Genomic DNA, 16,027 nt, shown 5'->3' with positions numbered 1-16,027 from the left:
GCATCTAGTATATATAACACCTCAAGTCTTAATAACAGTAAAAAAGAACAACTAGCACATTCATGAACTGAAGTTCAGTCCAATAAATAGTATCATGAAACTCACTTGTAACATTTAAACATATTTTGGTTTTTTTTGTGTGTATGTATATGTATATACATAAAATATATGTATAAATATACATGTGTATATATGTGTATATGTGTGTATGCATGTGTATGTGTGTGTCCATATATATAGATATTTAATATATGGCAAAATCGAACAAATTTTCTCTTTTTTTTTAACCAAAGCAAATAATAGTGAATCAACCAAATGCTTATTCTTTGACAACCATAAACAGGTATAGAAATGGTGATAATTGTGCTTTCTTATGGATATTATACATCAGGTGTTAGCCAAGATAGTGTGAAGGAGGACTTGTATTTTATTCATCTTATGTTCTCAGCTGTCTGTCACAGTCAATAAATATTTGTCAATTTAGTAAGTATATTATGTAATAGTAATTGTTTATAATTTATATAAAATATATCTGAATTACACAGACATATATGTGAATATGTATTTAATATTCAGCCAAACCTTTCATAAAAATTAAGAAAAATGTGGGTGGGAGATAGAAATGGTCAAGATGGGAAGAAACAGCCCATTATAATTTTCATGTATGTAATTTCATTTTTTATAACACTGTAAGATAGGTAGAGAAATAATAACAGTAAATACTAAGTGAATTTTCTAAGGTCACATAGCTGGTAAATTACTGAACAGTACTGAAATCCAGGTCTTTTTATTCATTCATTCAACAAATATATATTGGCTTCCTACGATGAAGCAGACAGTGTCCTAGGTGTTTGGAATACATCAATAAACCAATAGACAGAGATCCTAACCCTAAAATCTTACTTTTAGCCTGGTGTCCTTTTCCCATAGCATCCCATTACTCAAATAAAAGTTAAAAAGAAAAAAATTTGTTTTTTTTAAAAGGTTATTCCTAGATCCTCATCATCTATTTTAAGTTTCAAAAATTCCACTCGAATTCTTTAAGTTTTAGATTCAGAGTCTCATGCTTCCTTTTCAACGAATGGTTAAGCTTAATTCATTCATATCATGATGTGGATCTAAACATGCAAAATACAAACCTTGTATTGTCTTTGCACATGCACAGGAACTCATTTAGACTTACAACTTTTCCTCCTTAAAATCCTCCAATGTTGAATTTCATATTTATAAGAAAAAATTAAGAAAGGCTCTATTTTACTCTACAGATAAGACAAATGATCATCTTATATATAACGATGATTAATCTTGTCTGTATAAATGGGATTAAGATAAAACTAAGCACATTTTGATGCCTGTACTGAAAATGTTAAGTATCTCTTTGTAGAATCTATCATACTCATATCTGTCACTTCTCTCTGTGTATCTTTAGCAACTTCCTCTACTGCCTGACCCATAGTAGGCATAGTGTTGATTGCATGATTGTATAATTAATTTAAAACATTATTTTCAACCTGAATCTTTGCTTGCTTGAGTTAAATTGTTTACTATTCTTCAAGGTCATTTATTTATGCCAATAAAACAGAAGTTTACAAAAGATCTATACCTTAAATCCTGCAGCAAAGATTGGACTGAAATAATAATTTCATACGTTGAAACTTATAATTCAGGTGTAAGTTTTTTTTAAAATCATTAAACTGTTACTGTATTAAAGAAATAAACATAGTTTTAGTAAACTAAAAATTAATCTCATGAAAAATATCATGAAACAGAACATTACGAAGTCTGCAAAAACATAAAAATATTTATATTATTAAATGAAGGTATAATTATTAAATAATTATATTATTAAATGTAAAAAGCAGTCTATAAAATCTTATATATCAAACTATATACATGATAATATCAAATGCACATTTCATATATGTTTAAAAACATGACTAGATCTATGTGTAGTAAAAAGACAACGTAGAAACAATAAAATGGTTATATTTTGGTGTTGGAACAATAAATGATAATTGGTTACTTGTTTATACTCTCTAGTACATTTTAAAAAACGGTAAGTACTTTTTCCTCATAGAATGAAAAAGACTCTTGACTCTTCCTACATTAATCTTTACTCCAACTTTGGAATTACTATTCTATGTTTGAATGAGCTCTTAAGACAGTTCTCATTTTAATAGCTTCAGATTCTTTCACAATATTAAGAAATACTTTATATATGTATATAAATGGGAGCACACACACTTCTCTCCAAACACTCCACCCAGTGTGCAGGTTTGGTGATCAGACACTTGCCTGGAGCCTGGTTACAGGTTCTCTAAGACATGTTGGTTTTACTGTAATTGTAGAGTCCTTACCAGCTACTGGCCTGGGTTTTTCACTAAGACATTTGGGGCTGTCCTCAGGATTTCCATCATCTCCTCGAAAAACCCATGCTGCTGAATGGAAATTCTCTGTGTAGAATCCTTTTTCCTCAATATCAACTCGAAAGCCAAGATCCACAGAACAGCCATCTTCTGAGGTGACTGAGGACCAGAAAAGGCGATAACATGAATTACCCTCTAGCAAGAAAGAAGATTTGTTGGGGCCGGCCCGGTGGCGCAGGCGGTTAAGTGCGCGCGCTCCGCTGGGGCGGCCTGGGGTTCGCCGATTGGGATCAGGGCGGGCACCAATGCACCACGTGGCAAGCTATGCTGTGGTGGCGTCTCACATAAAGTGGAGGAAGACGGGCAGGGATGTTAGCCCACGGCCAGTCTTCCTCAGCAAAAAAAGGAGGATTGGCAGATGTTAGCTCAGGGCCGATCTTCCTCACAGACAAAAAAAAAAAAAAAAAAAAAAGAAAGAAAGACGAGGTGCACATGCTGATGGCCGAGGGGAGAAAGCAGCCCGTGAGTCTGGGGGCGAAGTCCACACGAAAGGCAGAGCATCGTCCTCCAAAACAGGTAGCTAATTTTCTTAGACAATTCTCTTGGGAAGAACTTATACGGTCCTAAACTGTCATAAATAAAACAGACATTGCCTGAGGGCCTCTGCCGTGGGAGTCAGTACACTAGAGACAGCACTATGAATCCTTTTGTTGAAAAAAATATGGAAAAAATAATTGTTTTCGAAACTTTGTAGTATTTGGGGGTCAAGAGGAAGCCACGTACAACTGATAATTAGTTTAGAATCCCTTTCAAAATTCCAAGCACAAGGAAAACAAATTACTATTGTCTCTCTGTGCTTCAGAGAAGGCCCTGCAAAAACATACCGTACATTTCCAGAAAACTTGCTATGGTCCTACGTGTAGAACAAAGCATATATATAGGGAGGCAAGTAAAGTCTCAACTAACAGTTTCATTCACAGCATTTTTGGGTTTTCTGTGTATTTGGGAGTCTCTTGGATAGTGTGGAAGGCTGTGAGAGTTAAGGAAATGAGACTGCATTTCTATATTAGCATCTAAGTGTTTCTTTGTGGCCTGTTTAGGTAGCTGAAACCTGAATAAAGTCATGCCCCAAGTCTTTCAGTCTTTCAAGGGTGCAGACATAAGAAGAACCATTTCATAACCAAAATATAATTTCAAGAAAAGCATAAGTCCTTTACTTGCATTTCTCAACCGTCATGAAGAGGGTGGGGTTTGAAGACCACAGAATGCTTCTGAAACAACAGCAACAACAAAACACCTCTCTTTCAATTTCTTCTCACACGCTACAGTTGCTCCCATCCTTTCTCTTAAAAATTGTTAGGTAAAACAATTTCTTTCCTTCCCTCACCCTGTCCAGCAGGGACCAGCTGGACTTCTGCTGCAGGTCGGTTATATAAAGCCCTGGGAAGGATGGTTCTTCTGCTCTCACTGATTTTCTCTGAGAATCATTCCTAATGGTTCTTGTCCTTGCCCCTACATTCCAACCGCTGCTCTCCCAGTACTGGACTGAAGAGTCATTGTCTTGACACACAGTTAATGCAACCATAGGTTTCTAGCTCATCTATTTTTTTAACTTGTGTAGAAGTGGTCAGGGTGGTATGTTGACAAAGCACGCAACAGCACAGACTCTTGCAGATGGTCAAGAATAAACTCCAAATATCTTTAATGCTTGTTCTTATAGTTTTTATTTTGTACACCAAATGAGATTTCATTAGTCACTTGATACTAATTCACAGTTTAAATGGTTTCACATGCATTCATTTATTTATTACTCATTTATTGAGTTAAATTAATTTAAAATGTTCCTCTGTCATGAGCAAGGTGCAATTTTAGGCACAATGGGGATATAAAGATGAGTAAGATATGAGACTCATGATGAAGTAAGGGAATTCAGAGGAAGGAGAGAGTGATTCTGGCCGTAGGTAAGATTAAAGGAAGAATATCATTAGACTGGACCTTGAGGGGTGGACAAAATTTCTCCAGGAAGATGAGGTTGTGGATTGGTAGATAAACATGATATAGACAAAGGCCTGTAGTGGGGAAGTAGGTACTAGAAAGATCATGTTGGTTGAATAAATATAATTTTGGCACGTGAAAATAAAGGGGATGACGTATGAGAATACCATGTAATGATCAAGTTGGAATGTAAATGATATGAGGATGTTATGGGACATCTTGTTTATTGGAATAAAAATGATGAAAACGTTAGAATAGAATACTTAACTCAGGATATAGGATGCCTTCTTCCATCTATCATATTCAAAATCCTTTAAGTATTTTTGCATTCGTATTTTGAATAAGTCTGAGTATGACATTTGACTTTAAATGGTAGGAAAAGTAAACCAAAAAAATTATAATAATTTATTGACCTTTCTGAGCTTTCAGCCTAAATCAAAACTGCTTCCTACATAATACTTGCTAAAGTAATAGGAGCCATAAAGGATTTTAAAATATTAAAGTATTTTCCTTTGATTTATTTCGTATATCCTTGGCCTTAAATATTCAGTTACATTTTAATGCTTAACGAATATAATGTACACAGAGTCCTGGGCCTATGGATTCATCTTTATTATTCTTTTTCCTGAGCAGTTGCTGTCCATGTTGGATATGTAATCACCCCCTTACCACGTACAGGTCTGAGGGTGGGCCTTTAAATTAGCATGATCTTTGTTTTTATCAGCATGCATGAGACTGTTAAAACAGCTCACTTATTTACCAACAGATTTGATTATGTGGATGAGCAGTTCTCTGCTCATTCAGTTACCAAGACAGAGCTAATCAACATACTCTTACATAAACTGAAACATAAAATGTGTGTTAAAATCCAATGAAGCAGCAAGCCACACACCTGCTGCAGCTTTGAGCTGCTAGAATTCTCGACAACCACTCCTGTGGAACTTTGAGCCAAATAGGAAACAAATCCAAATGTGTCTTTGTCACCAAAACTTTGTCACCAAAATTTGGCTTGCTAGATGAGCCTTTTAATAAATGAAACTTTAAAACGGAATGAGCTCTTAAATATGCTTGGTATTACTGAAATTGCATTTGCACTTCTTTGTTTTTGAAAAATTTAAATACTTCCTTATTTTTGACTTTAGAATCAAAAAGATAAACTACTCTGCTCAGTTCCAGGTGTCTTTAGAGACATTCTCACATCCCTTTCATTCTACTGTATTATTTGAGGATAAAAAAAGGTGGTATCTAATGAAGTGAGACTGTGTTTGGACTTTCCCAGAGAGAGACCAGGATCAGATTGGAATGGTTCAACCAGAGGCTGTGAGTTATGGTGTTCAAGAGCATAGACTCCAGGTCAGGCTGTCTGGGTTTGAAACCCAGCTCCTCCTCTAATTATGGCTGAGTGACATAGGACAAGTAATTTATCCTTTCTGTGACTCAGATTCCTCATTTGGTAAAATGAAGATGAAAATACGGTATTTAACTCTTAGTGTTGTTGGGAGAATTAATAAGCTAATGTATTATAAGGCCTAGCATAGTAAGCACAATGTAATTGTTAGCTCGTGTTATTAGAAACCAGAGTTCTTTTGCCTGCCTACCTGTTTTCCTTTCTCTCTCTCTCTGTCTTTTTCCACACTCCCCTTTCTTATTTCCTTGCAAACCAATATTTGGAAAATACATTTCCATAATAATTTTTGTAGCTGAATGAAATAAGAGAAATGCTATCAAGTATCCTCACATAATTAGACCCAAATTCTTGCCACATCTGTTTGTGATACAGGAGCCATTTGAGATTACAAAAATCAGAGCTCCATTTTGCAGGCCCTTCTGACTTTAGTTTACAGCTTTCAAGTTATTTACCTGGTGTGCCTTAGTCAGCATTCCCCACAGCCCAGATGGATTGATCAACTGTGTCCACATCCATAAATATGTCGTTCTTAATGTCTTTTCCAGTTATTATGTAGGAAGTCAGAGATGAGTGAGATTAACAGACTGAGAAACACCAGCTGTAATGATGCTCGATAAAGCTGTCAGGTTTTAAGTCATGGATTAGTAGCATATCCTGACTCTATAAATGAGATAAAATTTAAACCACACATTAAACAATGCTAGCTCCAGCAGCTCTTAGTGAATTGCGGTCTCTACTGAAAAGTTTCCGAAGAAATACAACATGCCTTCTGAGTGTCTGTGGCTTGGATAAACTGAAAAATAAAATGGCAGACAGGTTCAATTCCCTCATGTCTGATGTGAAACAAATTGTTAGTATAAGTTTTCATTTAAAACAGAATTCACTCCAAAGAAAACAGTCATTGTTTTAATTAAAATGATTATATTATTTTGGCCTGAATTTGAATTTGTATAAGTTATACAGCTGATTCCTGTGTTGTTTCAAGTGGGTACCGGTAAGTGTTTAACATGTGACTCTCTAAAAGGAAAAAAAATCCCCTGATTTGTAGTGTTTGCCAGTTTCCATAGTATAAATATTTCCACCATGGACAATTTCAACTACCAACCTGATGTTACTGAATTGCAATGTTAGAAAAAAAATGTACACAGTTGGCTATCGTGAACCACCGTGAGCTGATTCCAGCATGCCTGTGGTTGCTTCTTTTTATCAAGAAATGCAGAGCAGACATGAACATCTAAGAGCAGTAGTAGTGGAGGATTTGTCCATAAAACAAAGGATGAAATAGACTTGGACTAAGAGGGTCCAGGGAGCTGAAAGACACACTGAACTAGAAGGAACTGGTCCTTCTACATTAGCAGAAACTGAAAACTATAGAAAATAGTCCCTTTCTCTATGCCATATGAAGATCATCTGTGGCTAATCAAACTAAACAAAGTTTCCATTCAATCTAAATTCTTTTTAGATCAATCATAAATTCTTCCAGGTATTAGTGGAAGCTATTGCTATATGTTATAAATTTTTATTAGTTCACGTAAAATTTTGTTTCTGTTTTTCTTATTTATAACCAAATTGTTTTTCCCTCAGTTTCCTCCTTCTTAGCTTTTAAGATGGGTAGATTTTGATTACTGTAGTGTTAGTTGATTATTGAACACCTTGATAATTTTGGTTATACTGATTTAGAGGTATGAACTGCAGTTGAATTTTCTGCAGTATAAAAGAGAAGTATTTCAAGGGTCCAAAGAAAAACCCAGAAGGGAGGAAATAGAACTCGGTGAATATGGGCTTTATATGAGGGAAGCAATGCTATCAAAAGGCTTCCTTGGGTGACTACAGGGCAACAAAGGGGCCTTCGAAGCAGAGTGGTATCTAGAGGGGATTTCAAGTTGTTTGCTGTGGAGTATGTGATATAAGCCCTCCTCTCTGTCTCTCCTTTGATGTCTTCAGGAGAGTCTGTCTTTCTCACTATTGCTTTTGTGTGAGTATATTCCTTGGGGGGACCTGGAAGATTAAGGCCAGTGGCAATTGTATCTAATTTACATACATAACACAAGATTCATATTCTTAGGTGAAGAGAAATAAAATTTTCAAAGACTACAAGTTTATCAAAGACAAGGCCAAGAAAAACATGAAGGACAGTTCAAGAATATTGCTGTCTAGGAAGTCCAGTTTGGGGGCACCATCTTAGTGAAATTTTGGCGATTTATTCACCCCAAGACTAGTGAAGACTCAAGTACACTGAGAACAAAACCTCTATCCTCTTTTACAGCTGAGGACCAAAACCACCCATTCCCACACATCTCACTGTCTAAATTAACATGACCTTATTCCACAGTCTTTATTAACACAACTTTACTCTCCAGGAGACTCTCGACCAGGCAAATACCTTTATTGTTCATTACAGGAAATTGCCCCCAAACCATCAACTCTTCAACAGAAAGCACCAACAGAGAGTTTATTTCCTTAGTCTCTTTGAAACCCTCAAAATCCTCACCTTGCCATTTGTGTAAGTCCTAACCTGTTGAGTCATGATCCTTATCCAGTCCTAATCAAGCTCTCACACTGGAAGACCTGCTTTAAATCAAATTTCTAATTCTCAATAAAATTGGACTTTGCCTTTCCCCTTCTGAGGCACTACCACAGCTCTGTTGAGAGAGTGTCCTCCCTTATCTTTGTAAGCAATAAACAGTTATGTCTTATCAATATGTATTATTGGTGGTATTTGATCATTGTAATATGAGAGGAGAACACTGGTGTATCATAAGGTTGTAGCATGAAATAGCACACTCAAATGAGTAATTTGAGGAGAGTTTAAAAAAAACACTATTTACAAAGTGTGGACAGTATTTAAGAAAATCAGGTGTGATAGAGTAGGATTAAGACCTGTCCATCTAAGATTAAAACAGTAAGGGAAGGATGCAGGTACCAGTTACCAGAACCCAGAGCCATAGAAGGCAGTGTGGAGTGAGCTGCTTTACAGGACCGTGGCTTTAGGGATACAACCAGCCCTTGACACACCACAGGGAGAGATCTGGCACAATAATACCAGGACCTCAGTCTCCTGTCTCCCTCCAGGATCCTGTTGATCTTTCCTATTGGTCAAACCCCAAAGGAAGCCAGAGGGCAAATTAGACCCTTGACATAGTCCATAGAGGTGAGACTCCTGGGGCAGAGAGTAAGGTGAGGAGGGGTGGAAAAGGAAGAGAGAGGGCCAAATGGAAGCTATTTGCAGATGTGGGCTGAAGAGAGTAGAGCAAGCACAAACCCAGTCTCCCATTTTGATAGGAATGCTAGAAAACATATATGCGGATAGGTCCTAATTCCCGCAGAGTCTTGTATTTTATGAACACTGTGGTAAGTTCAATTATACATATGTAGAAGCAGGAGTAGCAGCTGAATTTTTCTGCATAATAAAGGAGAGAGGCATTTCAAAGCCAAGAGCAAAATCAGGAAGGAGATAGAGGGTGTGTGTGCATGTAGTATAGTCTGTGTTTTAAGATCTATAGACGTGTTTGAAAGCAAGAAGGGAATTCTCAGTACATCAGTGACTACAAAATACCTGAAATCCAGAATCTACCTGTAAGCCATGGAGGATACATATGAGAAAGTTTTTTTTTCTATTGAAATATATTTGACATAAGACTGTATAAATTTAAGGTGCACAGCATGTTAATTTGATATATTTATACACTGTAATATGATTGCTGTTGTACCGATAATTAGCACCTCTATCACGTTGCATAATTATCCTTTCTTTTTAGTGGTTGGAATAATTAAGTTCTAGTCTCTTAGCAAGTTTGATGATTATAATACAACATTGTTGTCCACTTTCAGTGTACTGTGCATTTTTATCTCTAGGACTTATTTACTACTTGTTGCAAGTTTGCACCCTTAAACAACATCTGTTCCATCCCTCTACTCCCCAGTCCCTGATAACCACCATTTTATTCTCTGTTTTTATGAGTTTGGCTTTTTCAGATTCCACGTATAAGTGATATCATGCAGTACTTGTCTTTCTCCATCTGTCTTATCCATGAGAAAGTTTTGACGCAGGATGGTGGGAGCATCAAGAGTGAGAACCTAGGACCTAGAGAGGCCCCAGGTGCAAACAACAGGGTGATCACCTGGAGCACCCTGGCAGAAACAGCAGGTCATTCGATGTCACCACATCCCTCACTTTGAACTCCACCATGAGTCAAGTAGCAGCAATGATTGTACTTGCCTCTAGCCAAGAAAAAATGAATGCATGAAAAAGTCAAAGATTGAGGATGGAGGTTACCCAGATGGGATATAGAATATCCTGTGCAGGGTAAGTCATTTACTTACTGCAACCTGAAGCATTTGTACTTACACTGAATCCAGCAAAAACCGTACTGGATGTTTCATTACCTGCCCAGGTAGGCTGCTCCATTGAGGCATCGGGTGAACAGGGAATTTGAACCAAGGAATGAGCACTCAGTCAAAAATCACAAAGCATTTGGGAAAAGCTAACACTATGAAAGAAAGATAAACTCAGCAAATGTGCAATGAGGAAACAGTGGATACAGCAATTAGATTAAAACTTTTTACATAATACACTTAATGTTCTCAGAGGCATAAAAAATAAAGTTCAATAAAAAAGAACCACTTAGAGATCTTTGAAATAAAAATAGAGTTGTTGAAACAAAAAAGTTCAAAAAAATAGGCGAAAGAGAAGGAAGGATTTAGATGTAGGATGAATTGCTGAGCTGAAAGATAGAGCTAAAGAATTCTCAGAATGTAGCACAAATTGATGAGCGGATGCAAAGTACAAAGGGAAAGTTAAGACATATGGAGGATAGATCCAAAAGTTTAAATGCCTATCTAAAAGGGGTGCCAGTAGGAGACAATAGAGAGAAGAAAAGAAAGCAATATTTGAAGAAATTGTATCTGAGAATTTATGAGACTTGACGAAAGACATGAATCATCAGCATGTAAAAGCCTGTGGAATGGAATGCCAAACATGAAAACATATTTAAAATACACACACTGAGATACATACTAGAAAAATTTTAGAATACCAAGAATAAAGAGAAAACCCTAAGAGCTAACAGAGACAAACTGGATTAATAACAAGAGTAGTGAGAATGAGATTGGATTCAGACTTCTCACCAGCACCACTGGTTATAGGAAGATAATGAATCAGTTTCTTCAATAATTTGAACCTAGAATTCTATACCAAACTACACTCAGAATTAAAAGAGAAGTGAGTACATTTTCAGATATATAAGGACTCAGTTTTTCTCCAAAGAATCTCTCTGAAAAATCATTAGAGGATTACTACAGTAAGAAGAAAAAGAAAACAAATCCTCTTGGGAGTAATTGGTGCAAAAAGCAATGATGAGGAAAAATTAATGAAATATATTAAGTATTGATTATTAGGATTTTTAAAAAAAATCTGAACCAAATTCTAGACGATAGCAATACAGAAATTGATAAGGAGAACGGAGAATAGGAGTGGAAGAAAATGAACATTACAGCAAAATGTGAAGCAGCGGGAATATTTTATTGGAAGTCTAATATAAGAAAGGTATTGTCCAGAGAGCTATTTCAAAAGTCCATGATCAAAAGAGGGCTAATTAAATAATCCTACACAGTAGTATATGTGGGAATAAAAATGTAAGGTTCCAGATTCTGAGTCCGTGCTGCCACATAGGAAGAAGCAACTGGAGGAATTAGACATTGATTAAGAGAGAAGAATGAAAACTATAGGGCAAATGGAACATTTACATCGTATTCTTCACTGTCCTCATGAATGTAAGAATGCTGTGGTGGATAATGCAGTACAGTATTTAATTATTTAGATTACTTACAATTTTGCCCACACATTTATAGTTACACTCAATCGCTAATCTGTGCCAGCTCTCTACCTCACTCTGGATAAATTATACTACTGCTTTCACGAATTGACTGTGTCATTCCATCAGCTGGTCTGCAGGACATAACCTAGGACAGTCCCTATTGTCTGTATCATAAAGACATCATTCTCTACATCACAACTCTTTCGGGTTCCTGGACCCAATTCCAACACATGTTGTGGGGAGGTTTCCCCACACCAACAACAAGCAATTCTCCGGACACCAGCTGGGTGCCCTACAGTTCAACTCAATTCTGACACTACCTAGAGATAGCATCAGATTTCACAGGTTAACAGTCCAGTCCTACAAGACTGCTGTCCCTCCTCCCACTTCAGACTCCAGTCTCAAGTCCAGGTGCTTCTGACCTGTGCTTCTGACTGTCTACAAACCAAGGTTCCACCGACCCCCTCCAGCTCTGAATGCCAGTCACAGGTCCAGGTTACCTGTACTGTTGATCCACCAGCTAGGTGCCAATGACCTCATCCTTGGGTTTGTTTGATTAATTTGCTAGAGCAGCTCACAGAACTCAGAGAAACATTTTACTTACTAGATTACTGGTTTATTATAAAAAGTTATAACTTAGGAGGTGCCAGATGGAAGAGACACATGGAGCAAGGGACAGGGAAAGGGCATGCAGCTTCCATGCCCTCTCCCAGAGCACCACTCTCCCTCAAATCTCCACATGGTCACCAACCTGAAAGCTCTCTGACCCCCATCCATTTGGGTTTTTATGGAGGTTTCATTACATAGGTATGATTGATTAAATCATCGATGATTGATTCAACCTCCAGCCTCTCTCCCTCCCCCTGAAAGGGGGCTGAAAATTCCAACCCTCTAATCACCTGGTTGGTTCCTCTGACAATCAGCCCCACCCTAGGTTACCTAGGGTCTTCCCAAAAGTCACCTCATTAACATAACAAAAGACACCTTTATTGCTCTCCTCACAGGAAATTCCAAGGATTTTAGGAGCTGTGAGCCAGGAACTGATAGATGAAGACCAAATATACATTTCTTATACATCACAATATCACAACTACACAGTCTTTTTCTTTCTTTCTTTCTTTCTTTTTTTTTTTTGGTGAGGAAGATTGGCCCTGAGCTAATATCTGTGCCAGTCTTCCTCTATCCTGTATGTGGGACACCGCCACAGCATGGGTTGATGAGTGGTGTGTAGGTCTGTGCCCGAGAGACAAACCAATGAACCCTGGGCTGCCAAAGTGAACTCAACCACTATGCCATCAGCCCATTTTTTCTTCTTCATTTTTTGTTTTAAATGAAGCTTATTCAGGTTTCAATATCAGTGTTTTTCCTGAACAACTGGTTTGTTTTTGTAAATAATATGCAAGTTATAGATGTCTATTAATTGGGTAAGTGTCTTCTAAAAACTTCAGCTGTTAGAATTTTAGAGCCAGATTAGGGGTGGTATGTACTAACTGCACTAATGCCCCTGTCTATTTTTTTGTGACCCATATTTTTCCTTCAGTTGGATTTCCTTGCTGATGATCTACCTTCCATTCTCAGTTGATAGACTGTGGGACTGAGGTATAATGCTGATTTAATAACACTCCTTCAATAGCAAGAGAAAGACTATCTCACTGAAGTACACATCCATTTAAAGACACTTCCTCACTTCAGAAATGTTAAAACAGGAAGAAAATTGTTTCTTATAATCAAACATATTAATCTTATCTTTCACATTATACATATTCTCGCAAGCCAACTCAAATTCTTTGAAGTAGGACACAAATTTAATTCAGTAAAGAACCCTATAGTTAGTTATTTCAGTTTCTGAAGAGAAAAGTAGCCTTAGTAGGCAGTTGTGTGTTTTGAAGGAGATAATTTACCCAGTTAGGATTCCTTAGTGGATCATAAAGAGTTGATTATTCCAAAAATATCTTTTATATAAAAGAATATAATCAGCACATTGCCATGTTCAAACAACAGAGTTTGTAGTCTGGAGATAAGAGGGAGGAGACCTGGTTCAGCTACAGTAAATTGTTGCCTTTGCTCTGGTTTTGGAAAAGAGGGTGGTTGTCTACTGGCTGGATCCTTCAGTGATGTTGCTGGCAAGTGAACTTCCCCGTGCTGAGCTGCATCTTTTGCCATCTTTGAATTGCTGCCTCCTCCTGGCCCACTGGTCTATTGCTTCTTCTTGGGAACCATCACTGGCCCTTGCACCTCCTGGAGCCAATTCCTGGGATAACTTGCAGAGGCTATGTATTTCCAAATTCCAGTCTGGATTAAACCACATTAAGTATGAGCGTGAGACAACATTTCAAGATAGAATTTCAAATATTTCAGTCTTTGAAACAGAATTACTGCAGACTAGAACTAGAATAATTTCATTCAACTCCTTTGTGATTCACTTTCTAAACCTTCATTACTTAAGAAAAGAGGCAAGTAGATTGAAAAATAGATTTATATAGGGAAGGGGGGGATCACCACGCATTGCCTCAGTTGAATTCAATTCAACAGATATTCCTTGGGCACCAGCAGTATGCCTGATACCATACTAGCTACTCTGGATGAGCAAAGTACAAATAAATTGTTAAATATATCCCCTGAATTCTCGATAAGAAGATAAGTTATTATTGTCTGAATTATTATCTAAGTTTATTATTGAATTCAAGTCCTTTATGGTTTGACTTCTGTTAATCACAAGAAAACAAATTTCATGATACTTTTCCTGCTGCATGTATTGGTTCAAAATGAAGAAAACGTAAAAAAAAGCCAAAATGCATGCGTATCTTGAAGGACTCTGTTAAAACACACACTGTCACTTTGTGGGGACAATATGTTAATCCATTAAACCACCCAAATGTTTTATCAAGCAAGAGTGTGAAAGCAGAAAGTTACCACTTTGAAAGCAAAAGGGGGGCCTGGGAAGTGAGCTGGAGATGGAGGAGAGGAAGATGCAGATCTGGGAGGAGCCCGGCTGGAAGACAGCACAGGCATTGCAGCTGGACCCTGGACCTCAGGCCCTGGACTTGCTCATCTACTGACAAATGTTGAAATGGGCAGGAGTGTGGAAAGTTCCCAATTTCACTAGAAGTCAGCTTGCTGGAAATTATCCCAACAGTTATATTCTGCCACAAGGAAAGGACTAATTTTTTAATTTATCTTTTTATCCCTAGTGCCTGGCACACACCTTGGGACCACAAACCTTCTCAGAGCTGCAGCCCTCTACACCTTTTTGCCTTGGTGTGGGCTTTTGGAATCACTCCTTCCTTAGGGGCACAGGGATGTAAAATATCTTACATACTGCATGTAAGTTTTGTGTCATACTACATATAAAGGGCCATATAACTATAAATATTTCTATGGCATATAAAATGTCATTTAATCCTTCTCATTTGCTGTCTTCTCTCAGAGTAGCCTAGTTTTGGTTTCCTCGTTAAAATTTTTTATGATATAGAATTTCTGGTTCTCTGGCAGGGATATTAAAGATATATTTCAGTCTACTTGCAGCTAAATAAATGAGGCCCTGAGAAACCTCTTTACCCAAGCATGTACAGACTTGACTCGGCAGAGGAAGAACCCAGAATTTAGTTTTAAGAGGTTCAGACTGGTATCCTTTCCTTTTTACCACTGGCTATTTTACCTCCCGCCACACGCCCATCTCCTACTCTTGTTTATCTAGTTCAGAGGTCATAGATTATTTAGTCTGTACCGTGTCTTAAAAGTCATATAGTCTAGAGATTTATATATATAAAAAATCCAGATCTCCAGCAATCAGGAAAAATCAGAAGGCCTGGCTGTACGGACCTGCATACTCATTCCCTCAGGACAGGGCTCCCTCTAGTTCACCACCACTCTATTATTTCTCACACGTAGCCTGCTTTGCTCATTTACATTACCTGCCTGGCCCCTGTAGGCAGGCCAGGTAGAGACCTCTAATCTAGTTAATTCCCAAGCACACACACATGGCTGGAAGGAACTACATAAACATTACAGTCAGTGCTCATGTCAGGGGTTCTTAATCTGAGGTACGTGGATAGACTTTGAGGAGCTAGAAGACCCCTTTGAAGATACAGGAATAATTTTATGCCTATATCAAATTTATAATTTTCTGGTGAAACAGTATAAAGATATCCCAGTTTCTCAAAGCAATCTACACTCTGAAAAGATGAGAAAATCTTGGCTTGAGGTATCAATAGTATAACGACAATGGTATTGAATAAAGTATAAAAATACTCATAGCTCTAGAAGAGTCAAATTCATGCAAACATTTATAGATTCAAACATCTTCCAATACAAACATTTTGATTTCTGAATCGTTTTCCTGTTTTTTTGTTTTTGTATGGGAACATAGAATTTTGTACAAAGAAACCTGATGTAACTTCCCCGAATTCAATCTTTCATCTGACGAAAATTCATTGAGCGCC

At 37.4% G+C, this 16,027-nt stretch overlaps 1 protein-coding gene across 1 annotated transcript in view; it reads right to left on the bottom strand.

The window, feature by feature from the left end:
- LOC147917314 (uncharacterized) overlaps positions 1 to 16,027 on the bottom strand; it is a 104,357-nt gene that overhangs the window by 79,604 nt on the left and 8,726 nt on the right. The window contains 2 exon segments of the mRNA XM_087430333.1: positions 2,358 to 2,525; positions 13,686 to 13,877. Of these exon segments, the coding sequence (XP_087286459.1) occupies positions 2,358 to 2,525; positions 13,686 to 13,877 (360 nt within the window).

Source organism: Ceratotherium simum, chromosome 4, assembly GCF_057802395.1.
Source record: "Ceratotherium simum simum isolate JZ-2026a chromosome 4, ASM5780239v1, whole genome shotgun sequence".
NCBI classification, from domain to species: domain Eukaryota; kingdom Metazoa; phylum Chordata; class Mammalia; order Perissodactyla; family Rhinocerotidae; genus Ceratotherium; species Ceratotherium simum.
Note: the sequence above shows the minus strand (reverse complement) of the source record. Positions and strands in the feature narration are given on the sequence as shown.